The 26,541-nt window shown below is 49.4% G+C and overlaps 1 protein-coding gene across 1 annotated transcript in view; it reads right to left on the reverse strand.

Moving 5' to 3' along the window:
- The window catches only part of prss12 (serine protease 12), a 275,680-nt gene that overhangs the window by 51,125 nt on the left and 198,014 nt on the right, over nucleotides 1-26,541 (reverse strand). Inside the window, exons 9-10 of the mRNA XM_085962770.1 lie at nucleotides 23,891-24,096; nucleotides 181-259 (exon numbers count right to left, since the gene is read on the reverse strand). Coding sequence (XP_085818896.1) covers nucleotides 181-259; nucleotides 23,891-24,096 — 285 coding nt within the window. The remainder of the gene's footprint in view (nucleotides 1-180; nucleotides 260-23,890; nucleotides 24,097-26,541) is intronic.

Genomic DNA, 26,541 nt, shown 5'->3' on the forward strand with positions numbered 1-26,541 from the left:
TGCATGCTTTACCAATCCATTGACTGGGTCAACCGAACAGCAATTTGTGCGTACATTATGACACCCTGAGTTAACACACTCTGACAGCAATGTTACTTTATGTTAAGCAAAGTGTAAATTACGTACTCAGATAATGATTTCCTAGGGAAATAGCCTTTTTGCAATAGTATACTTACTGACCTCAAGGAATTTTTCCCACCAATGATCCGTTTCTGCCGTTGGTTCAGTAATCGTAAGCCACAGAGAGAGGACACATACCCTAAAATATTTAAAAGCAATGATACCCAAATTTATTCATTTGGGAATGTGTGTTTACCAAAGCCTTGAACAATGACAAAACAAAATCCCCAAATGACTAATAATTCAGACATGTAAATTTCCATGTAATAGTCAACCATTGTTTACAATGCCAGAAACAGCATCTTCTAAGAAGCGGTCCGTAGGAATGATGGCGCTAATGACTTTTTCTCCAAATTTGGAATATTTTCTTAGTTTTTCCCCATTTCTTCTCACACAATTGTACAGCTTTTCATTGCTTCTCTTGCACCTACAGCAGAGCATACATTGCAGCTGGAACTTGTAATTGAAAATCTTGGCATAGAAGGGACTGACTCTTGCTGTGGTATTGTTCCATAGACTCTCCAGTACCTCATCCAAGTGGCCATTCTTCATGTGTGAACCCAAACTGGAAGTGTTAGTAGGCTATTCTCCATGAAGGGCAGCTGAACTCGGTCTGCTGTTGTTTTCCAGCTGGTTTCATTGGACAGAGATCAGGAGCAAGAACCCTGAGAGCACTGAGTCCAATTGGAGTGGCTTAGAATATCTAACACAGCAGAAACTGGGAATTAAACCTAGATGCTCTGGTCTGTATGGGGTAACACTGCTCGAAGAGTGCCTACTGGCACTAGGCCATCGATGGAGCAACAGCAGAGTCAAATTTTAACCCGGGCCAAGGCAAGCGTCAAATCCCCCCAACCTCAGCAGCGTGAGGCCCTGGTGACTTTAACTCCTGGGCATCACATGCATGTCCTCATTCAGTTGCCTGCCCAAAACCGATGGGAAGCAGCAGCTGGCTGGCTGCGGGAGGGGAAAGTTGGATGGCAACAGGCCGCCGGCTGGGACCGAAGGAATGGTCTCCAGTACTCAGGTAAGTTGCGTGGAGAGGGTTTTAGGAGGGTCTTGCGATCGTGAATGAGTGGGTGAGGGCAAGGAGGCCTAAACCTTCCTCCTGGCCCCACAAGGAAAGTAAAAAACATACCTGCTTGCGCATCTTCTGGGTCCGGTGGGCAACCCAAATTAAAATCTAACCTATTTTTTATGCAAACGTTACCACAAGTGGCCATTAAAACTGTGTCAATTGCAATATTTTTTAAGAGGGAATAAGATAAACATTTAAAGAAGAAAAATATTAAAGGGTACGTGCAAAGCACAGGAAAATAGCTGTCAACTTTAAACCCATTTTCTTGCTCTTTGTCTGTAATCTTTAATATTGCGAAGCTGCCACTGCTACAGACACAGTCGGCCAAAGTTGTCTTCTCCTGTGCTTAAATTTCTATGATTTTATGATTACTATGTGGCTTTAAACATCTTCTATGTATTTTACTTATGTACTGTTGAAAACTAAATGCAGCAGATAAACAGTTGCAAAATTGTCATTGTGTTACTTAGTTTAAATTATAAGTGAATACTATCTGGTTCATAGCTTGTGAATTTATACTGAAAACCATCACCTTCCTGCAGAAGCAGTTCTGTAATGTACTAGGGTTGCAGGTTTGGTATATGACCCATTCACATTATGGGATGGACTCCACAGTAACAGAGAAATAACTGCGTGCCTACAATTTTGTACCTCTGCAGTTGTTTAAAAGCTGGGAAACCAAATAAAAGCACAAATTGAGCTAGATAAATCTATATCAAGAAAAAGGCCAACAGCATTTTGGGCTTATAAGTAGAGGTATACAATACAATAGTAAAGATAATAAATTTGTTCAAGGCGTTGGTGTGATGAAATATGTCATTCATCAGACTCTGTATTTAACTACATATATTGTATTGCCTGCTCCTGTGTCTTTACCTTGTATTGTATATAGTGCACCGCCCCCTTTCTCCCCATTGGGTGTGTCGGCTCCGCCCATACCTGGCCCTACTTAAGACAAGCCCAGGCTTGTCTTGCAGCAGAACAGCAGAATGCTAGGTGAAGACACAGGCATCTTTCTTTGCTAATAAAAGCCTAGTTTTATCCAGTTAACTTTGAGCCTTGAAGTTATTGAGGCACATCAGTTGGTTGTAGTACTGTGTGTAATTTTGGCACCCCATTATAGAAAGGACATTAAGATCATAGAAAGCAGACAGCGTAGATTCACCAGGATGATATCAGGGATGGGAAACTATAATCATGAGATGAGACTTAGGATAATGGGACTGTTTCCACTATTACACAATTGTTGTAAAACTGCTAATTACCAAGTAGATGGCCCATGTAGCCATCACAATAAGTGCTGCCTACCAGCCTGTTCCACGTTTACTGCTGACTCGTGCCAAGACCTCACACAACTGTACAGCTCTTTCATTGCTTCTCTTGCACCTACAGCAGAGCATACATTACAGCTACAACTTGCAATTGAAAATCTTGGCATAGATATATTTCTTACGCTTAGCGAGGAGCATTGTTTGCATGGAGCAATAAGTTGGGACAGTGGCCATGATTTCCCGAGATGCACCCCCCACGAGAGCAGGTCCCCAATGGGACCACTGGAGACAAGGGGCTGGATTTTGATACTGGGGCAGGCTGGGGTCGTGTAATCCGCATTTCGTGTTAGCCACCTGATTCTAAATCAATGTGGGAAAATGATGCCATTTTAACTTAATTGGCCAATTGAGTTCCAACATGTGGGAATCCATGGCCAATTAGTTTTTCCAGTCTGAAAGTTGCCTCCGATGACATCATAATTGCTGCTGCATTTAAGGTCTGCAACAAGCCTTGCCTCTTCTGCAGACTTCCAACCTTTTGGCCTTTCATGTTAGAGGGACCTGCAGGAAGAATGGCCAGTGAGAGACCTAGGTCTGCACCCCGCTTTGATGACGTTGCCCTGCAGGCTTTAGTAGAGGGAGCAAGAGTAAATAAAGAGGTGCTCTTCCCTTCTTCAGGGAGGAAGAAGCCTCCCCAGCAAACCAAGTCTGTGTGGATCCAGGTGGCCCAGGACGTCAACACTTTGTCAATAACCCACAGAACCTGGCTTCAGTGCAGGAAGAGGTTTCATGACCTTCTGCGCACTGGAAAAGTGAGTATGAATTTCCCATCACCCTCAATCTGATCCCCATTGCCTCTCCTCACCAGCACTCAGCTTTAGCAATCTCTTCCTCCACATCCCACTTGACACTGACATCCATGCACCCTTACCCATTCCCCCTCTCTCTATGGTCACATTCACCTAACTATTCTACTATGTAGCCCTCACACTGCCTATCACTGTGATGCAATTACAACTTACAACACACAGGGAGGGCCCTTGGTCTTGCCAACTCACTCCATCTTTGTCTCCTTCTAAGCATCTATGCTATGGATTGTCTACACTCACTCCTTCATTCTCACTCAAACTCCACTTGACTCCCTCATTGCAGGAAAAGAGAGCTCACAATAAGAGGGAAAGAGCGAGGACAGGAGGAGGGCCACCCTCAGTAGCCCAGCTCACCGCCTGGGAGGAGGCAGTCCTGGAGATCGTGGGAGTGGAGGAAGATTCCCAATGGGGGACAGACAGATGGGCGCATCACGGCAAGCTGGTGACAGAATAGTTTTCCATCTCTCTCAATGACATTGCATAAGTCGCTGATAATGATTCTGAAGCTCTAACAGATGGAATTATGATCATCTGCAATATGCAATGTGCATGTAACCTTGGCCTCACATCTCTGACTCTTTCCTTTACTCCCCTACAGGACCATCGCAAGCACCTGTCCCCACTCTCCAGGAGGAAGAGCATGAGCCTCAAGACTCCTCAGAGGAAGCTGCAACATCTGAGGGCACAGCATCAGCAGAATTCAGTGCACCCAGCACCAGCGCAGACGCTCACACCTCGGAGGGAACATCGCGAGATAGAGTAGTGTTGTCACCTGGTGAATCACAGCTCACAAGTGAGCATCAGCAGATTGTGGAGACAGGGACAGCAGTGGAGAGTCCTAGTCAGAGGGCGCAGGACTCTGCCAGCTCGGCTCAGCTGCATGTCGACCCTCTGTCTCTGGGTCCATCCATAAGATCAGCGGTGCTGGAACTCCAGGAACAGATGCAGGCGTCTCTGGCAGGTTTTGTCTCCAGGGTCGCTGCGAGTGTGGAGCGAATGGAGGAATCCATTGCAAACATGAGCAGAGCCTTTGTGGAGTCATTGGCGCATGAACACATCACCATGGAAAGAATGGCAACCTCCATGGAGGTGATTAGTCACCAGAGTGCAGAAAACATGGTGAGTGTTCTGAATAGAATGACATCTGATGAGGAGCGATGGTCATTTATTGAATAGAGAAACCAGACCTTCATGGAAGTCCTTCTGAGTAGGACTGCCAGTGCAGATACGGTTCCCCATGGCCCCCCTGATGTGCAGCAAGGTGCTCTCAAGCCACTTGCAAGCGCTGAGGGGGACCTGACCCATGAGAGGGAAGTTGGTGGCAGACAGCAAGGAAGTGGGGGCTCCTCTCCAAGTGCTCACACTTCCATGCCACTGCAGAGCCCTCGGTCAGAGCCCCACCAGAGTCCACACCCAACTGAGATCGGCGTCTCAAAACCTGCACAGCCGCAGGAGCAGCAGACTGTTGGCAAGCCCTCTCAGGTTCGCAACCCCAGAGGACACCCACTAAAGGTGTCAAGGCAGGGGCAGCAAGAAAGTGAGCAAGGGGCCTCCACATCTGCTGAAGCCACAGGGGGAAACACCACGTAGGAGCACGCGTAAGAGAAAGATACTGCACAAATAGTCACAAGGGTAGTCACTTGGGTGAAATTTGATGTTTTATGTTAAAAAGCCATCAGCTGATTACTGTAAGTAAAAAATCTGATGGCTATTGCTGTAGTTGTGGCATGTGTCATTTCACGAGTGGGACTTCCACATTGAGGGCTTCGGATTACTTGCAATTGTCAGTATGGTGGTCAAATTGCTAGGAATCCGCTGGTTCTTGGCCATTGTCGATGCTCAGGTAAGAAGCTGCGAGGCAAAAGTGCTTGATTGGCTAGGCTAAGCAAATCTGGCCAAGATGAGTGCGTTCCTTGCATCCACGGCAGCAATGCTCTCGCGTACTGCTGCCGCTGGTTGATGGGCCTCTGCAAGATTCTCGTTTTCGCTCTCCTCCTCCTCCTCCTCCTCCTCATCTGAGGAGGATATGTGACGAGCCATTTGGTCCTCAGGAATCTGCAAGCCATGACACTGTACCATGTTGTGAAGTGCACAGCAAACCAGGGCGATTCTGGAGACCCTGGCTGCTGAGTACTGCAGGGCTCCACCTGATCTATCCAGGCATCTGAAGCGCATCTTCAGCAAACCGATGGTTTGCTCGATTATGGCTCTGGTGGACATGTGGCTGGAGTTGTAGCGCTCCTCAGCTTCATTGGATGCGCTCCTCAATGGCGTCATTAGCCACGTCTTCAGGGGATAGCCCTTGTCTCCGAGTAGCCATCCGTTAAGTTGGTCTGGCGGACTGAATAGCTGAGGCACACTAGACTGGCGCAGTATGAAGGAGTCATGGCAACTGCCAGGGTACTTGGCACAAACATGCAAAATTTCCTTCTTGTGGTCACACATCAGCTGAACGTTAAGGGAGTGGAAGCCCTTGCGGTTGACAAAAATACCTAGATTATGATGGGGTGTCTTAAAGGCCACATGCGTGCAGTCAACGACACCCTGCACCCTTGGAAAGCCTGCCAGATTAGCTAATCCAACTGCATGCGCCGTGACACTTGCTTGATCCTTGGTGAAATGGATGTGATTGTGCGCGATGGCAAAGAGGGCATCGGTTATCTGCGTGATGCAAGTGTGTGCGGCTGCCTGGGAGATGCCACGGATGTCTGCTGCTGATCCCTGGAATGAGCCTGAGGCAAAAAAGTTGAGTGAGGTGGTGACTTTGATGGCCACTGGTAAGGGTTGTCCACCTGGTCCTCTGGCCTGCAGGTGTTGTTGCAGCATTGCGCAGATGTCTCCCACTACCTCTCACATGCTGCTCAGACATGTTGAAGTAGCTGACCCTGTGTCTGTAGACCCTGTTTGGGGGGTATCTCCTGCGCCGACGGGCTTCCATGCGCTGGCCCCTTCTGGCCTGCGCAGCTTCAGGTGGGTGAGCAGCAGCTTGGCGCTCCTGCTGGTGCTGCTGCTGTTGGTGCCACTGTTGTTCATGGTTCTGCTGGTGCCACAGCTGGTCTTCTTCCTCATTTGATGTCCAGAAGGGAAGGAAATAAATGGCTCCCATGCTTCTGGTATATGCCTCAGTTGAGGAAGCGCTCAGTCAAGGTGGCGAGAGGGGTTTCCCAGGAGCTCACACTGGAGATGGGTTTCAGGCTCCAAACTTCCACAGCTGTGGTTATGCCTTCTAAAGGTTCCCCCAGACCTGAGACAACAAAGTCCTGCCACCTGCAAATGATGACTGATCAAATCTCCTATTTAATGGTTGAGCTGCAGCTGATAGTCAGCAATCCAATTGTGCTACTGCCAGGTTTCACTGTCGTGTTTCAGAACAGGCATGTTTCACGTGGGAAAAGGGTTAAAATCACAAAGGCCTATCAAAATGGCATTATAGAGGCAATTTAGTGCTCGTTAAGGGTCTTAATGGCCTATCCCACCTCTTGGAGGCAGGACAGAGACGGGACCAGTAGACACGATTTAATGAAAATTGCTTGGAGGCGGTTGGGCCCACCCGCCAGTTTTTTCAATTTTAACCCCCCACACGCCTGCAATCCCGCCGCAACGGCCCATGAAATTCGAACCCAAGGAGTCATCCAATAAAATCAGGACAAAACCTATCTGCATAATGCATGGTCTTTTACTGAAACAGGGAATGGACTGCCAGTTAGGCACATGTCTATCACTGTGTATGTGCTCCTTCAACTTCAATCTAAATACTACTGCTCTGAATTTCTGCTGGAGTTCTCCTCATAGCCTGCCATAACTTTAGTGTCCCATTAGTGAATCCCCCCCACCCCAGAGCAAAGGTGTTAATTGCTGAAAATTGCCTTTTATGCTGTTTCTCTGAGGATTACAGCAACCTTCTGCAGAACTTACAGCAGGGAATCAGGCCAACCTCAGTGAAAATTCAGAGCAATATTCAAGATGAGTGACACCACCATCTTAGACACTATTTCCAGATACTAAAGCTGTCCAGAAAATCAGTCACTAGGCAGTCCGCTGAAGTTTGACCACACCAGGTTTGCAGAGGAGAAGACAGCTGGGCATATTTTCTTCTTATAGTGCCTGGGGAATAAAGGATTGCATGGGCAGAGCACATAGAGGAAATTCAGGTGAGGAGGATTGTGTACCCGTAACAGAGCCCGGCCGATTTCCCTCCCATTATTTTAAATGGACAATGTGTAGTCCTCCCACCCAGTCACAGTAAAAGAGGAAGTAGTTGATCTACTGGATGGGATAAAAATTGATAAGGAGGAGGTACTAGAAAGGCTGGCTGTACTTAAAGTAGACAAGTCACCAGGACCAGATGGAATGCATCCTAGGATGCTGAGGGAAATGAAGGTGGAAATTGCGGAGGTACTGGCCATAATCTTCCAATCCTCCTTGGATGCAGGGCTGATGCCAGAGGACTGGAGAATTGCAAATGTTACACACTTGTTCAAAAAAGGGTGTAAGGATAAACCCAGCAAGTACAGGCCAGTCAGTTTAACCTCGGTAGTGGGGAAGCTTTTAGAAACGATAATCCAGGACAAAATTAACAGTCACTTGGAGAAGTATGGATTAATTAAGGAAAGCCAGCACGGATTTGTTAAAGGCAAATCTTGTTTAACTAACTTGATTGAGTTTTTTGATGAGATAACAGAAAGGGTTGATGAGGGCAATGCAGTTGATGTGGTGTACATGGACTTCCAAAAGGCGTTTGATAAACTGTCACATAATAGGCTTGCCAGCAAAGTTGAAGCTCATGGACAGTGGCAGCATGGATACAAAATTGGCTAAGTGACAGGAAACTGAGTAGTGGGGGTAGATTTTCCTGGAGCCATCAGGCGGGGTTTCAGGCATGTGGGGGGGGGGGGGGAAATCCCAAATTCAGGGGTCCCGACACTATCCCACCCAAAACCTGCCTCCACGTAAGTTTCAGGGGAGGCGGGTACCCGCCCTGCACTGGGACCCGCCGACCCGAGGCGGGAAGGGATTAGTGCCAATTAACTGCCTGTTAACAGGTAGTTAACAGGCAGTTTTTAGCCTAATCCCTATTTTGAGGGGTGTCGTGTGGGATTCCTGACGGCTCCAAACCACGCCAGGTTAGAGCAGTCGGGCCGTTGGGTTGAAGGACTTGGAGGGGTCGCGATGTCGGTGTTCAGGTGAGTGATGGGTGCATGAGTGCAAAGGTAAGTGTGTTTGGTGTGTCTAAAGTGTGTAAAGAAGTTTAAATTACCTGTACTTACCTTAACAGCCTTTCCTCCTCTAGGTTTCAGGAGTCCATCACTCAGCCAGCACTGAAGGCAAAATGGCTGCGAGCTGTCAAAAGTGACAGCCTTCAGCTTTCGTTGCCGGTGAGACTTCTAACTGAGTCTGTGTAGAAGGACTCCGGTTAGAAGTCAGACTGTCAGTGTTTGACAGCTTCAAACAGCTGTGAAACACTGATATTTCATCTGTCAAGAACTCTCGACAGATGAAATTTCAGTCTGTGATGTCACCTGTTGCCGGGTGGCCCTTAATTGGCCTGCTGAGCCCGCTGGGCGGGCTCAACAAGGTCAATCAAGGGAAAACCGCACGGATTGGCCGGACGTCGATGTAGGCGGGACTAAAACCCGAAAGTTGTAGTCCCACCTCCTTCCCGACAGCTTAGGGAAAATCTACCCCATGGTGTACGGTTGCTTTTTGGACTGGAGGAAGGTATACAGTGGTGTTCCCCAGGGGTCGGTTCTAGGATCACTGCTTTTCTTGATATATATCAATGACTTAGACTTGGGTGTATAAGGCACAATTTCAAAATTTGCGGATGACACAAAACTTGGAAGTATAGTGAAAAGCGAGGAGGATAGTGATAGACTTCAAAAAGACATAGATAGGCTGGTGGAATGGGCGGACACATGACAGATGAAATTTAATGCAGAAAAGTGCGAAGTGATACATTTTGGAAGGAATAATGAGGAGAGGCAATATAAACTGAAGGGTACAATTCTAAAGGGGGTGCATGAACAGAGTGACCTGGGAGTATATGTGCACAAAAAGTTAAAGGTGGCAGGGCAGGTTGAGAAAGTGGTTAAAAAAGCATAATGGTTCCCGGCTTCATAAATAGAGGCACAGGGCTCGATTTTCCAAGCCCCAAGGAGGTGGGTTTGGAGGTGGGAGTGGTGGGAAAATTCCAGAATCGGGGGGCAGGAACCCATCCCGTCCCCAACCCCCCTCCGTGCCAATGTCCTAGGAGGCGAGTACCCGACCTGTGCTGAGAGCCGCCTCCCCGAGGCAGGAAGGGGATTAGTGCCAATTAACTGCCTGTTAACAGGTAGTTAACAGGCAGTTTTTTGCCTAATCCCTATTTTTAGCCCTGAAGTGTTGGCTGTCCGACGGCTCCGAACCACGCCAAGTTAGCGAGTTGGACCGTCGGTCTGCAGGGGTTGGAGGGGTCGAGATGTCCATTGTGCAGGTGAGTGATGGGTGCATGTGTGCAGAGGTAAGTGTAAAGTGTTTTAATAAGTTTTACTTACCTTTTCTTTCTCCTGCAGGCTTCCTTCCTTTAGTTCTCGGGAGTCCCTCAGCTCACCGGCACAGAAAGCAGAATGGCCGCTGAACTGTCAAAAGCTGCAGCCTCTGCTTTCTGGTCTGGAGAGCTCTCTAACTGAGTCTGAGTAGAAGGACTCAAGTTAGAAGACAGATTGTCCATGTTTGACTGCTTCACAGAGCTGTCAAATGCTGATTTTTCATCTGTCAAAAGCTCTTGACAGATGAAATGTCAATCACTGACGTCACCAGTAACCAGGTGTCCCTTAATTGGCCTGCTGAGCCCGCTGGGCGGGTTTAACAAGGTCAATCAAGGGAAAATAGCGTGGGTTGGCCACAAGTTGATGGAGGCGGGACTACAACCCAAAAAGTGGGAGTCCCGCCTCCAAAAGCTCCCCATTGACAAAATCGAGCCCATAGAGTACAAAAGCAAGTAAGTTATGATGAACCTTTATAAAACATTGGTTCGGCTTCAACTGGAGTATTGTGTCCAATTCTGGGCACCGCACTTTAGGAAGGATGTGAAGGCCTTGGCGAGGGTGCAGAATAGATTTACAAGAATGATTCCAGGGATGAGGGACTTCAGTTACGTGAATAGACTGGTGGCATAGTGGTTAGCACTGTTGCCTCACAGCGCCAGGGACCCGGGTTCAAATCCGGCCTCGGGTGACTGTCTGTGTGGAGTTTGCACATTCTCCCCGTGTTTGCGTGGGTTTCCTCCGGGTGCTCCGGTTTCCTCCCACAGTCCAAAGATGTGCGGGTTTAGGTTGATTGGCTATGATAAATTGACCCTTAGTGTTAGGGGGATTAAATACGTGGGGTTACGGGGATAGGGTGGGATATGTGTTGGTGTAGGGGTTACGGGAATCGGGTGGGATATGTGTCGGTGCAGGCTCGATGGGCCGAAATGGCCTCTATCTGCACTGTGGGGTTTCTGTGATTCTGTGAAGCTGGGGTTGTTCTCCATGGAGCAGAGGAGGTTGAGAGGAGATTTGACACAGGTATTCAAAATCATGAGGGGTCTAGACAGAGTAGAGAGAAACTGTTCCCATTGGTGGAAGGGTCGAGAACCAAAGGACATAGATTTAAGGTGATTGGCAGAAGAACCAAAAGCGACATGAGGAAAAACTTTTTTACGCAGTGAATGGTTCGGATCTGTAATTCAGGTTGGTGGAGGCAGATTCAATTGTGGCTTTCAAAAGGGAACTGGATAAGTACCTGAGAGAAAAAAAATTGAAGGGCTACAGGGAAAGGGCGGAGGATTGGGGCTAGCTGAAGTGCTCTTGTCGAGAGCCGGCACGGGCTGAATGGGCTGAATGGCCTCCTTCTGTGCCGTAACCATTCTATGATTTTCCTCAATTTGCTCCACCCAGGTGATTCTTAACACCCAAGTACTACAAACGGAAAATCTGTCCTAGCAACTTTACAGATGTACTTAATGGCTCTGCCAGCAACCAATTCTGTTTTTGTTGAGCGCAGATGAACATTCTTCTATGCTCCTGGAAGCTGTATCATTAAAAAGAAACTGGGCCCCGATGTTAACATAACCCGTCCAGTGAGAACAGGGTTGCTTCGTGTCAGATGCCCAATTTGCACTCCACCCGATTTTACGCTTCATTGATCTTCAAGAGGTCACGAAAGTTTTCTGCATTTTTCCTTTTTAAAAGCCAGTCATATTAATATTCAGTGGAGTGCATGTCACATACTGACGGACTATTCATAAAAATTGAGCATTTTTGCACAGAAATGTCCAGCACCATGTAGCTTTTATGTATAAATGTTACAATATTCCACTTGCAACCCTTAGAGATGTGGCTCACAAATAAGAAAAACGTTCTGCTTTCTAGTTGCCTGAAAACCCACAGACTACGCTTGCAGCGTGGCGGTAACATTATCATGCCAGCAGGCTGGTGCTTATAAAGCTCTTTGTCCCATTCATTTCAATGAAGAATAAAGAACTCCTTCACATTTCTCTGTTGCAAGCCATCAATCATTTAGCTCTGGTTTTGCTGTATTCTCCACTGCTAACCGTCTTCTTAAACCCCTCTCCCCTGTCTCCTCCACCCTCACCTCCGACAACTTTGAGGAGCTCATGGACTTCTTTGTCTCCAAGATTGAGACCATCCATTCAGCTGTCTCTGCCACTTTCCTTCCTTCCTCTAGCCCACTGGGCCAAACTTCCTCTAAGGTTCCCCCTGTCCTAGCCCTGAACTCACATCTATCTCCAGTTTCTCTCCGATCTCCCCTCATGACCTCTCCATGCTCATCTTGTCCATGAGTCCCACTTCCTGCTCCCTCGACCCTATTCCCACCGAACTGCTGACCACCCAACTTCCTTTTCTGGTTCCCATGTTAGCTGACATTGTTAATGGATCTCTCTCCTCAGGTACTGTCCCCCACTCCCTCAAATCTGCCATCATCACCCCTATCCTCTTAAAATAACCCTTGACCCCTCCATCCTTGCAAACTACTGCCCTATCTCCAACCTACCTTTCCTCTCCAAAGTCCTTGAACGTGTTGTCGCCTCCCAAATCCATGCCCATCTTTCCCGCAAATCCATGTTGAATCCCTCTAATCAGGTTTCCACCCGTCACAGTACCAAAACGGCTCTCATCAAAGTCACAAACGACATCCTTTGTGACTGTGACAAAGGTAAGCTATCCCTCCTCATCCTTCTTGATTGTCTGCAGCCTTTGACACGGTTGACCACTGCAACCTTCTCCAACGCCTCTCCACCGTCGTCCAGTTGGGTGGGACTGCACTCACCTGGTTCCATTCTTATCTATCTAATTGTAACCAGAGAATCACCTGCAACGGCTTCTCATCCTGCTCCTGCATCGTTACCTCTGGTGTCCCCCAATCTATCCTTGGCCCCCTCCTATTTCTCATCTATATGCTGCCCCCTGGTGTCATCATCTGAAAACACAGAGTCAGTTTCCACATGTACACTGACGACACCCAGCACTAGCTCACTACCACTTCTCTCGACCCCTCCACGGTCTCTAAATTGTCAGACTGCTTGTCCGACATCCAGTTCTCGATGAACAGAAATTTTCTCCAATTAAATATTGGGAAGACCAAAGCCATTGTTTTCGGTCCCCCGCCACAAACTCCATGCCCCAGCCATTGACTCCATCCCTCTCCCTAACATCTGTCTGAGGCTGAACCAGACTGTTCGCAACCTGGTGTCATATTTGATCCTCAAATGAACTTCCGACCACATATCCGCGGCATAACTTAGACTGCCTATTTCCACCTTCATAACATCGCACGTCTCCACCCTTGCCTCACCTCATCCGCTGCTGAAACTCTCATCCATGCCTTTGTTACCTCTAGACTTGACTATTCCAACGCACTCCTGGATGGCCTCTCACATTCTAACCTACGTAAACTTGAGGTCATCCAAAACTCGGCTGCCCATGTCCTAACTCGCAACAAGTCCCATTCACCCATCACCCCTGTGCTCGCTGACCTACATTGGCTCCCGGTTAAGCAATGTCTCGATTTCAAAATTCTCATCCTTGTTTTCAAATCCCTCCATGGCCTCGCCCCTCCCTACCTCTGTAATCTCCTTCAGCCCCACAACCCATCCAAGATATCTGCGCTCCTCTAATTCTGCCCTGTTGAGAATCCCTGATTATAATCGCTCAATCATTGATGGCCGTGCCTTCTGTTACCTAGGCCCTAAGCTCTGGAATTCCCTGCCTAAACCACTCTACCTCTCTACCTCTCTTTCCTCCTTTAAGATGCTGCTTAAAACCTACCTTTTTGACCAAGCTTTTGGTTACCTTCCCTAATTTCTCCTTATGTGGCTCGGTGTCAAATTTCTTGTCTTATAATACTCCTGTGAAGTTCCTTGGGACGTTTTAGTACGTTAAAGGTGCTATATAAATACAACTTGTTGTTGTAGTGAGTTTCCTGAATCTAGGCTGTTGAACCAATGGTGCAAACAACCGGGAAAACTCTTTCCACATCAACATTTTTACAGCTTTTTCTTTATACGTTCATGTGCTGCTGCACTACTCCTTCAGCTCCGACAGCAGGGCAGGGTGTACTGGGCTGCAGGTTTCTTCATGTTGTCCGGGCTCCTCATGATTGATTAATGGGAGGTGCGCTTCTGCAGATCATGACTAGTCCTACCAGTAGTTCTTCAATCCTGAGCACCCTGTTATTGTGCAGTATCTTCAAGGGCTGTCAAAGCTTGCCCCGTGAGGGGAGACAAGCTTGAATGTCAGCTGAGGCCAAGGCTGCTACTTTTTGACAAGACCAAACCTAGCCAGGGAACAGCAGAGGAATGGAATAGAAAGTAGGATTAAAACTCAAATTCTGATGTTTCTTTCCTGCTGTTAAGAACTAATTGAAAACCTTTATTAGTCATGGCTCCACAATTTAAGACACAAAAGTACGTGCTGGAATAAAACTCCTGTTTTAAAATCCAAACATTTGGGCCCCGATATTTACAGGAAGGCGGGGAGGGAGTGGGGGAACATGGTAGCAGGGGGGAAACATGGAAATCCCGAGAATGTGGAGGACCTGCTGAATTTAACATTATAATTCTTTTACTCCATTTCCTGCTCGGCAGCTGGGCTGATTGACAGCCTGGCCAGTTGCAGAAAGCTGCAGGCGGGGACCTTTGGGGATGCTCCCCGGCAACCGGGAAAGATCATGGGACAGAAGTAGGGGGTCGGACTGGCATTCGTGAGGGAGAGATCACGGCACAGAAGGCTCGGGGGTTTGGAGGGGTGGGCGGTTGGCTGAACGCGACAGATGATTTGCTTGGGAAGCTGGGGGGGAAGCACTCCCGCTCCTCCTGACCTACAAGCTGTGATATAAAAAGCACTTATCTGCTTGATCCGGCTGCTCCCGTCTACATTTCACTGCCAGGTTTCCTGAGCCCTGGGAAACCCGGCCAGCCAGTTTTAAATTTAAATACAATTGCACTAAGGGAGCCTGATTTAAATATTATAATGAGGTATCCCGCCTCTAAGAGCAGGACACAGACATGCCACGCAACCCACAGCCAAAAAAATGGCAGCTACTGCGTATGTGGTGGGTTGGGATCACATTACGCGATTTAACATTTTTAAATGCCCTCTGACCCTCTCCTGTCCATCATGGGGGGTTAATATTCCACCTTTGGTGTTCAGTTTTCACTTTGGAAAAAAAATTCTGAAGCGCCCACTCAAAAAACAAATTGGTCTATCCAAATTGGTTAGGTGGCTGAACTTGAACTCCTGGGCCTAGAAATTCATTGTAGCCACTTTTGGGGCGTTAAAGTCGGGCGGCCGCTAAAGTTTGCGCCCGCCGCCAAATCGAGGCCACTTCTGCGATATTCATTAGCTTCGCCCTAAGAGTTTGCTCGAGCGCTAAAACAGGTGCTGGACGCCTCTCTTTAGGCGCTAAGCCGGAGGTGCTGAGCGAGAGCGCCCAGGCCGGGCGCAGCGCAGGTGCGGCCATCTCATGATTGACAGCAGACACCCTGGCGCCGGCCAGCTCTTAAGGGGGAAGGGTCGACTTTGTCTGCTGCCACGCCCTGGATAGTGGAGCCCTCCAGCTAGGCCTGAACACTGCTGCTGGACCCAAATAGCGCCTGAAGCCATGCAGAGGGCCCGTGAACGAGCGCAGCGCTTCTCAGAGCGTGATCTGAGTGTGCTGGTTGGTGGTGTGGAGAAGAGACGCCATATTTTGTACCCGGACAATGGCAGGAAGGCGCCGGTCCGCACCTACCGGAGAGCCTGGAGGCATGTCGCCAGCAAGGTGTCAGTCAACAGCGAGGTCCCCAGGACCGGTGTCCAATGCCGCAAAAAGTTTAATGACCTCACGCGGATTGTCAGGGTGAGTACCCTTTCCAGTGACCTCCTCATCCTTGCATGTGCACCTCACATTATGGGCAAAGGGACCTGAAAGCCCTAATGGCCAGCCCTCATCCAGCAGCTATGGGACAGGCATGAACATCAATTGCACATTCTGCACTTAACACACTGGCCAAGCTATTCCACCATGGGAGGCAGTGCACACAAGATCAGGGCGACACACTGGCCAGGCTATTCCACCATGGGAGGCAGTGCACACAAGATCAGGGCGACACACTGGCCAGGCTATTCCACCATGGGAGGCAGTGCACACAAGATCAGGGTGACACACTGGCCAGGCTATTCCACCATGGGAGGCAGTGCACACAAGATCAGGGCGACACACTGGCCAGGCTATTCCACCATGGGAGGCAGTGCACACAAGATCAGGGCGACACACTGTACTTAGAGGCCGTCCTTTCTCTTGCAGGCCAAGCTGGCTAATAATAGGAAGAGCCGGACTGCGACCGGGGGAGGCCGACCCCAGATCCAGCCGCTCACCGAGCTGCAACATCGCGTGGAGCGCATCATGGGTGCCCGGGTGATTGGCCCCATTGCATGTGGAGATGCCGACCCTGTTCTGGGCACCAATGGTAAGGACATCAACGTTTGGACCTCTCTCGTCCCACTTGCGCATCAGATCTACATCCTTTGCCACTGTCCGACCAATGCGCTGAATGCCACCACTCATGCATCCCTCGCTGACGCCCTCTCCTCACTCTAAAGCTACTCTTGTGCCTTCCTGCTTTCAGATGGTGAGGAGGAGGTCCCTGAACTTGCCAGTGACAGCCCCTCAGAGGAGGAGGAGGAGGAGGAGCAAGAGGAAGGCGGCCCATCAGGGGAACCCTCAGCCGTGGCAACCCATGCCAATGTAGGGGACACGTCTTCCCTGGAGGGGAGCGTCGCGGAAGTGTCGGAGGGGAGGGGAGCTCATGGGACCTGCGGCCTGCAGAAACGCGGGAGGGGGTGCCAGCTCGGCGGCCTTCTCCCCAGAGGGGGGAAGGGTCGGAGGGGAGTCCAATTGCTGGGCCCAGCGGCGTCCAGCAACGCAGGAAGGGTCGGCCAGCTCGGCGGCCTTCTCCCCAGAGGGAGAGTCCGGCCTCCAGTCCGGTGATGGTCTTCGCCGAGGAGATGGAACGCCTCGAGGACTTGTCCGCGGACTCAGAGCGCCAGCACACGGAGCTCATGGGGGTAGTGGCACGGTTGCCTGAGGCGATCGAGTCCCTCTCTCGGAGTGTGACCGACGTCGGGGCCTCACAGGCCATCAGTTTGGCGGAATTCGGGGCAGAGCAGGCAGCGAGTCAGGCGGCATTCGGGGCAGCTCAGGCAGCGAGTGGGCAGCTGATCAGTGGTGCCGTGCAGTCACTGGGTGCTCTGATGAGGTCACTGAACAGGTCAACACGGGCACTCACTGCTGCCACGCTCGCTGTGTCAGCCAGGCATCGCCAGGGCACCTGGCGCGCTGCAGCAGCACAGCGGTCTGTCCCTCGGCAGATTGGTGCGCATGCTGCAGTGCTGGCCCGGGCGAGTGCCAGTGTCTCAGGAGACCAGCTTGCCCCCATTCCTCCAGCCGCCACTGCCACTCCCCCAGTGGAGCTGCCAGGAGCTGCTGCAGCGACTGATGCTGGCCAGCCACAGCTGCAGCATTCAACAGCCGCCCGCTCGACGGCCAGACCTCGACTAGGCCGACCCTCAAGGGCATCTGCCGTCACGACATGTGCCCCTCTGGCGCCTGCCCCCAGCCTTGCAGCAGCCAATGGCCTTACTTTGAGGAGGAGCAGCAGGGCGGGCAGGGGCCACACAAAGATGGCCAAGGTATCGCCCTAGCGGGCCAAAAAGTCGAATGTGTGGCCAGTTGTGTTTGTTTTTTGAGGCCGAGAATTGGATGTTTGTTTTTTGAAGGCCGAGGATGTGATGTTTGTTTTTTATGAAGGCCGAGGATGACGGCCATTTTAGTTGCACTGTTTTGTTAATCCTCTCCAGGTTGTGGGAGCGAGTAATGTGTTTGAGTGTTTTTTGGGGGTTCCGTCTGTTTTTGGTTTTCATGTGGGAAGGGCCCTGAGTTTGTACAATAAAGCATTTTATTTATTAACATTGTCCATGTTTGATCTTTGAAGTGTTTGTTGCCTTAACCGGCTGAGGGCTTGCGGAGCGGCTGCAATCATGTTCTTTCATTGGCACAAGCCATTCCCTGACAGGGGGCCTAGAAGTGACGTTCAATAAGCCGCCGACGGGCGGCCCTCGGACCTTGTGCCTCCCTCCTGGGCTGGTACTCCTCGTCCTCCTCCTCCTCATGCTCCTCCTGCTCCTCCTCCTGAGGTGGGGGTCCAACGTGAGGTGGCAGTGCCTGAGTCCTGCGGATAGCCAGGTTGTGCAGCATGCAGCAAACGACGACGAATTGGGAGACTCGGTCCTGCGAATACTGGAGGACTCCCCCAGAGCGATCGAGACAGCGGAACCATTGCTTGAGGACGCCGATTGTTTGTTCTATGATGTTCCTAGTCGCTTGATGGCTCTTGTTGTATGCCTCTTCAGCAGGGGTCGTGGGCGCGCGGAGCGGGGTCATGAGCCAGGTACACAAAGGATAGCCTTTGTCCCCGATAAGCCATCCTCTTGGGGGAGGCTGTGCCTGGAACATGTCAGCCACAGTTGTCTGTCGCAGGATAAAGGCATCGTGGCTGCTGCCTGGAAAGCGGGCATTGACAGCTAGGATGCGCTGCCTGTGGTCACACACCAGCTGTAGGTTGAGGGAATGGTAGCCCTTCCGGTTGCGGTAACCCTCGGCATGCTCCAGAGGTGCCCGCAAAGCCACATGCGTGCAGTCAATGGCGCCCTGCACCGTGGGGAAGCCCGCTATTCTTGCAAATCCCACTGCACGCTGCTGCTGCTTGTCCAGGGTCATGGGGAAGGAGATGAATTGATGTCTCCTTCTGAAAAGGGCTTCGGTCACCTGGCGGATGCAGCAATGCACGGCGAACTGGGAGATGTTAGCGATGTCCCCAGCAGCGGATTGGAAGGAGCCGGTGGCATAGAAGTTGAGAGCCATCGTCACCTTCACTGCCACCGACAGAGACGTCCTGCGCATCAGCTGTGGCTGCAGATCTCTCCGAAGCAGCTGGCAGATGTCTGCAACCACCTCCCTTCTGAATCGCAGCCTCCTTACACACATCGCGGCAGACATGGTCAGATAGGAGGACTGCTGGCGGTATACCCTGGGTGGGTAAGGCCTCAGTTGGCGACGCCTGTTGCCCCCTCTGCGTCTAGCCAGGGCTGCCACTCTCTCACGGCGTCTGTAAGCCCTTCTGGCATAAGGCTGAAAGTCAGCGTTGGCACCCAATGCAGCCCCCATTATATGCTGGCAAACAATGAGCTCTCAATGAAGGCAAGGATAATTGCTAAGCTCTGGCCTGAGCCAAAAATACCTGTCCTAGTGTTGGTCCAAACCAGTAAGCTCTCCTCCTTGGTCTCTCTCCAAAAAACCGTTGCACAAGAGTGAATGCTGCAAAATGGCTGGCCTTTATAGTGCAGGGTAAGTGCCCTTTAATTAGCGCTCCCCGCGGCCCGCCTCGGCTGTGTACCGTTCCACTTCACAGTCGTTAGGGCCGCCCGGCGCACAATGGGCCGGCGTGAGTGAAGTTCCGGTTTGGGGCGCACAAAGGGCGTTGCACTAGTAAATGACGTCATGATCTGCGCGTGCAGCAGGGCGCGCTAAGACTTTGCGCTGGCGCTAAATGTGTACTGAAGTTGGGGCGAGGCGCAGATCACGCTGCGCCCAGGCGCTAAGCGCCTAGCGCTCGAGATCTACTCCTCCTAAGGCGCTAACAGCTGGCGCGCCCAACTGAATTTCTAGGCCCTGATCTTCGGAGTTGGGAGTACAGTGTGGTCCCACTTGAGCTAGCCAACCATCTGTAGGCTTTCCTAATCCACTAAAATGAAGAAGTGGGGCCTCATCAGTATCAGTGAGCTGCCGGTATGAATGATGATTTCATGAGTATGTACTGCAGAGACACGAGGCCCAATTTTGTGAAAGTGGCAAAATTTGTGCCAGGGAAAAGTTGACTGGCTGCCTCGCCCAAGCTAGCCCACAGGGCACTGAGAGGACAGTGTCCAATTTTACAGGGTTAGCTCATTTGAATAATTTGCATTAATTCTCGGCACATCTTCGGCCTTGTGCTCGAGAAAAAAACAACAGTTGGTCAGCATTTTAAATTTAAAGAGATGTGAGCACTGAAAAGGTTAGTGGCCGTCTATTGGAGCAAATATTGTTTCACCTTCATAAAGCTTTACAATGGGTTTTAATTATTTGCTAGCCTTCGCCAAGGCATGATTGTGGGTAAAGTGATGTGTGACTGTATGAAGTGGGTGCAAGGAGCTTTGCATGGATTGGCATTTCAGACAAGAAGTTGCAATGGTCTTTTTAGTATATTGGTGTCCTCTGCAATGCCCTGCTTTTAAAAACCCTGATACGTTGTCGGTAGGCCAGTCTCCAAGAGAGTGTGGCAACATCCTTCTTGAAGTGGAGACACCAAAGACAGGTCTCCTCTGGCATGCCCACAAAGGACTATCTAGGCCAGCAAATGTCAATACTAGGCATGGGATAGGTGTGTACATAATGCATGAGATATAGTTGCTCTCTTGTTCCCTGAAGAACTGCTGTACCTCTTCCAAATCTAGGAGTGCCATTCGAATCCCAAAGTAGTGCCCATCCTGCCTGCATTGCAAGCAAAATAGCAGCTGGAAATGAGACAGTTATGAGAAAAGTATTGGCCCAGTAATTCCTCTCTGAACGCGTGAGTACGGTCGGGGTACTCATGCGTCTGGCCGGAGGAAATGCCCGTGTTCAGCATGCACAGCGCATGCGGGGAAAACCGGCATTTCCAGTCCTCTGAACGAAGGGGTTCAGAGGCACAGCACATGCGACTGCACAGGCAGCGCTTGCGCAGTGAACTTCGTCGATTTCATTCATGGATTCAGTGAGGGTAAGTCCTTACAAGTTACACTTGAAAAAAGCATGTGTAAAGTTGCTCCAAGGCTGCGGAGGAAGATATATTTTATCGTGGAGCTTCTGAAAGGCAATATTTTTGTTTGGGAAAGGGAGGAAAGTTATTTTAAGAAATGCTGAGGTAAGTTTTAAAGTTTAATTTTTTTTTTTTAAACGGGTTTTCAGTACGGTAGGTAGAAGGAGCAATTGTGGCTGTGTGAATTGAATGTGAGAATGAGTGTTCTAAAATGAGTAATGTAACATTTCCAACACTTTTAAGAAAGAAACTTTTCATCAGTAATAAGTAATTATGTATGTATGTCCGCATATATTCCTTTACGTATATGTATGTATGTTTTATATTCCTTTACTTATGTGTATGAATGTATGTTTTTAATTATGATTTTCCAATAAGTTACTTTCTCTGAAAGTCATAATTAAATACATACATTCATACACATAAGTAAAGGAATATATACATACACGCAAAGGAATATATACAGACATACATACAAAATTACTTAAAAGAATATATTACTGATGAAAAGTTTCTTTCTTAAAAATGTTGGAGTCATTTTCACATTTAATAAACACAGCAAATTCAATTCACATAGCCACAATTGATCCTTCTACCTACAGTACTGAAAACCCGTTTTAAAAAACAAAAATAAACTTTAAAACTTACCTCAGCATTTCTTAAAATAACTTTCCTCCCTTTCCCAAACAAAAATATTGCCTTTCAGAAGCTCCACGATAAGAAATATCTTCCTCCGCAGCCTCTGGAGCAACTGTACTCATGCTTTTTTCATGTGTAAGTTGTAAGGACTTGACCTCACTGAAAGCATGAATGAAAGCGGCGAATTTTACTGCGCACGCGCTGCCTGTACAGTCGCACGCGTTCTGCCTCTGAACCCCTTCGTTCAGAGGACAGGAAATGCCGGTTTTCCCCGCATGCGCTGTGCATGCTGAAAACCGGCATTTCCTCCGGCCAGACGTGTGAGTACCCCGACCGTACTCGCGCATTTGGAAGGGAATTACTGGGCCAACATTTTACATGTCAATAAAATGAAAAATTTAACAATTGCACGATTTGCCCCCTCGCATCTGCGACTGAGGGTCCAAGGAGGTGCATTGTGCAAGAGGTCATCGTCGTACGTATCCTCACACTGTTCCCTTTCGGGAACTGTATGAAGTGGTGGAAGGATTTCTGGCCACGTTAACACTCCTTCTGTGACCATAACCATCTTCATACCAGCCATTAGGTTGGTTAGTCCTATGGTGTGAGGGTTTTACGGGCTCCCACAACCCATCTGAGGGGGGGGGGCCACCCACACCCGCGGACGCAAGTATCCCGCTGGATGTCCACCCAGAATTTATAGTTGGAGCTCCGACTCCACTTGCTGGGACTGTCTGGAGCGGGGTTCGAAACCCTACTCCTTCTGGCCCAGCGGCGGGGATGCTTACCGCTACGCAAAAGGCCCACTCCGCGCAAAAGGTGACACCCATACGTTTCCTGCGCCTTTTCCCTCCCCGTGACTGGAGCCCTATGCTGCCACTTGAAAGACCAAGCTATCATCTGTCCTTTTTGCGGCGCCTTTGACTTCTCATTACCAATGATGAGCAGGCGCTGCGCCTCCACCTCGTTGAGGAGATTGCTGAGGTCATCATCAGTTCAACTGTGAGTTCTTGTAATGCCGTGAATTGTGCTCATTCCAGCCATTTCACGTTGCTAATCGGATTGGGCCTTTGGCATAGCGGTAGGATTCCCGCCGCTGGGTCAGACAGGGTAGGGTTTACGAACCCCGCTCCAGACAGTCCCGGCAAGTGGAGCCGGAGCTCCGGCTCTAAATTCTGGGTTGACATCCAGTGGGATATTTGCGTCCGTGGGTGTGGGTGGCCCCTCCTCCTTGTATAGCTTGTGGGAGCCCGTAAAACCCTCCCGCCATAGGACTAACCACCCTAATGGCTGGTTCAAAGATGGTTACGGTCACGGAATGAGCGGTAATCATGGCCATAAATCCTTCCACCACTTCATACAGTTCCCCAAAGGGAACAGTGTGAAGACACGTATGACGACGACATTGCTAAATAAATAAATGGAATAAAAAAAAATCTTTTAGGGCTTTTAAAAGTCTTTAAATTGCTTTAATTCTGTTTAAAACTACTTCAGATTTTTCAAAATAATGTAAACGTTTTTAAAAGTTTATAAAAGTTACCAAAAGCTTCATAAAAATACCAAAAACCTATTTAAAATGCTGCTTTGCATGTAAAAATACTTAGCAGCTTGTGAGAAACATTGGGGGCGTGTCCTATTAAACTGAGACCTCAAGGGGCGTGTCTCAGTTGCACAGCGCGCTACAGGCTTCGCGCTGGCTGCACTCCTGGGCGGCGTGACGTCAGACGCTGCCCGGGAGTCAACATTTTAAAACAGCAATTCCAGGCGTCCCTGAAGCTCAACGGCCGGCGCGTCGCGTAAGTGCATATCGGGGGCTTGCACGCGCGGCAAGCCCCCGACCCGAATTTCTGGGCCAATGTAAAGCAAAAAAATCACGCCTAAACCAAAGTCAACATCTCCCAATAAAAATGCAGATATAGCAATAGAATAAGCAAAGAAACACATTACAACCAAAAATTAACAAGTGATTCTAACCTTTAAGAAGCTTGCTCCTATAGGCCAGGCCACTCACACACCGCAGTTCCTATTTTAAATGACCGAACAGCACTTCAGGGGGGAGCTGACCAGAAAGCCGCAAGATCCAACGAGGGACCTAGTTAAGTCATTCTTGGAGCCATAATGAGGTATCCATTTGCCATCAACACAGCCTCAGAAATGACAACATTTGTCTTAGCTGCAAAATGTGGCCCTTTGTAAATCATGCTAGCCCAATTCCCCAACCTGCACTTGCCCTTAGAGTTAGGCTTGGCACTGACGGCGGAGCCTCATAAAATTGGTCCTTTGAGGTAAAAGCAATCTTCCATTTGTTCACAGTTATTCTTAGTTAAGATCAGGTATCAACACAGGGGGAAGGTTACCTCTGTGCGCTAAGTAAAAGTATAAACCCATTTATAAAGATGCACTTATGATTTTATTGATCCTACTGCCCAGAGGAAACCATCCTCCACAATAACTATTTAGACAACTGATCTAGTCAATAGAAGTTAAAAATGTTCACCTATGTTGCCTAGGTTTCCCGCTTTTTTGCCACTATAGTCACAGATCACACCTGCATCCTCACTGTGTCGACAGTTGTGTGTTCCAATGTCTTGCTTGATGCAATCTTCCAATGTTTGTTCAGTCCCGGTGCATTTCACATTATCCATGTGTATCGGCCCCACACCATCTCCAAAATAAGCCAGTGACCTTGCCTTGGCTGGGCCCCTTAAAGCAAAACACATGTGATGCTCAGAAGACATCAGACCTTACAGCTTCTTTTATTGTTAACACATTTTTAACAGAGTTATTTTCAAAGGAAGTGTCACAATCTTGAAATTATATTTAAAGTTCTACATCCACTGACTGACTACTTTGATGTCCATGTGATGACCATAAAATACCACAAGCCACAAAAATGTTAGGTAATGTAATGTATTGGAACCCACAACATTATGCCAAAGGGCAACAAATGGAATCCATGTGCCCCATGCAGTGAGTTCCCAATTTCATCTATGCCAGAAGGAGACAGTCCGTGGTGTAGGGAGTTTGCAAAATTCCCCCACCTCGCCTGCTTTCCGAATCAAACAAAGTTGGCCACTTTTTAAACGTACAAAATGGAGTTCTGGGACACGTGACCAGAAAGCTGCTGGAAGTGAGTCATTTTTCTCCCCAGCAACAAGACTGGAGACAGGGCCTGGAATTCCACAGTCCCTATGTGGATTCCAGGCCAGACATGGAATTGAATATGTAATAGCAAGTCGCCAGTAGGCCGGTAAGAACAATGAACCTGGTTGCACTGCAATCAGGGTTAAGCTAGTTAAAACCATCATCGGGCCCATCCTAACAGATCCAATCATATCAGAAACCGTTTTAGAGGACTAGGCACCAGAGACACCATTGTGTGACTGAAACCAAAAACAATGAGGGCCGGTGATAAGGCCATTAGTGGGAAATCGGCCGTTTTGCAGCCATTTACAGTTAACGAAGTAACCTGGGACACCTCTCGATCTGGGGGAGGCAAGGCAGATCGAGAGAGTATAACTGTTTTTAGTAAGCAGACAGAAAGGGCAGTTGGAGACACTTCGACTTGGAACACACTTCGGGGGAGACAGCTTCTACACTTCACTTCGATTTCATCCTGGGACTTCGCTGCAAAAGGGAAACTTCGAGGACTCTACTGGGAGAAGCAGTCTCCAAGACGGGGAAGGCTATGCGCAGCAGGCCCATGCTTTGGTAAGCAGGCGAAGCTCCCGGTCCATACTGCCTCCCAATTTAAACCTGACTGTTCCCCCCCCCCGTGCCCACCACCTCAGGCAGGGATTCAGAGTGGAACCAGGAAGACACGGGACGGAGTGTACCATCCCGGTACGGACCGGAGCCCAGGGCGGGCCTCGCTAAACGGCGCAGCCCGACCCAGGGGGAAGCCTTTTCGCCCAGCCAAGGAGGAAGATCCACTACCTGACTGACGGGAGAGTGTGTGGCCAGTGCACACTGAACTTCACCAGGCCAGACCAACTAAAGCTGCAGTCCCAGGACAACCTAAAGGCCTTTGTTCCAATGCGTTGGGTGAGCATGAGAGTCTGACCCCCCTTTAGTTTGACCTAGGTTAGGGATAGTGTAGGAGGTGGGGATAAGGCTAAGGGGAGTGTTAATGTGTGATACCCCTCGATGTGTCGTACTCCTTCCCGCACTCGCGTGCCCTCTGTTTTGAATATATATTCTTTTTTTTTCTTTTTTTTTTTTAAAGTGTATAGAGCTGTAGCCTTGGTTTAGTATCGCTGAACCAATTAATTTCTCTGCTTGCTTGTTTTGTTTTATTTTTCTCTCAATAAAACCGTTATTATTTTAACCTTTCACCTGCTTGTCTGTCTCGAGCTTGTTATTCTGCGCATCAGCTGCCTGGTAGGATCCCAGTGTCAGAACTAAGTGGGAGTGTGGGGATGCCTCGAAAACATCCACTGGGTCAGGCCCGGGCCAAACCGACCACCCAATCAACAACCCCTACAAAATGGCGACCGCGGCAGGACACTGGGCGCAGGCATCTGGTGTTGTAGATGGCGAGTCGAATGAGACAAGCTTGATGGACGAGAGAATCTCGGACTATGTGTTCAGGAAGGTGAATCTCACTAAGAAGTGTTTCACCGCTCTGCTGAAGGCTGGCCATCCGGTGGACGCCGCAGCTCAGTGGGCGCAGGGGAGGGAACACAAGAGATCTCTTGAAAAGGCTGTGTGGCTGTGCTGCTACAAAAAGCAGGTACAGCTCCTGGATGGGCTCGTCGCAGCCCAGGCAGCCAGGCTAAAGGAGCTGGAACTGGAAGTCCAGGAGAAGGCTCAGGCGGGAGAGAAGTTAGTTGTGGCGCTGCAGGCTCTCGCACAGGAGAGGGTGCAGCTCTTAGGGGATTATAATTCCCAGTTGGAATACCTGCGGTGCCAAGTCACCGAGGCCAAGGGGAATGAGTTTAGGCTGCGGGACAAAAGTGCCCGCTTGGTAAAGGAAGTAAAAGAACAGGAGGAGAAAGTCAGGGAAGTGAAGGCAGCCTATAAGCTGGCCAGTGAACAGGGGTTCGGGGAAGCTGACCACAGCCCCTGTCAGGAGAAGATAGAGAGTCTTAGCCGAGCCCTCCGGAAGGCCAAGGGCATGGTATGCCTGATGAATCCGAAGGTGGGTCA

The sequence above is a fragment of the Somniosus microcephalus genome, chromosome 2 (assembly GCF_052327205.1).
Source record: "Somniosus microcephalus isolate GS21.2 chromosome 2, FLI_Smic_1.0, whole genome shotgun sequence".
Classification (NCBI taxonomy): Eukaryota; Metazoa; Chordata; class Chondrichthyes; order Squaliformes; family Somniosidae; genus Somniosus; species Somniosus microcephalus.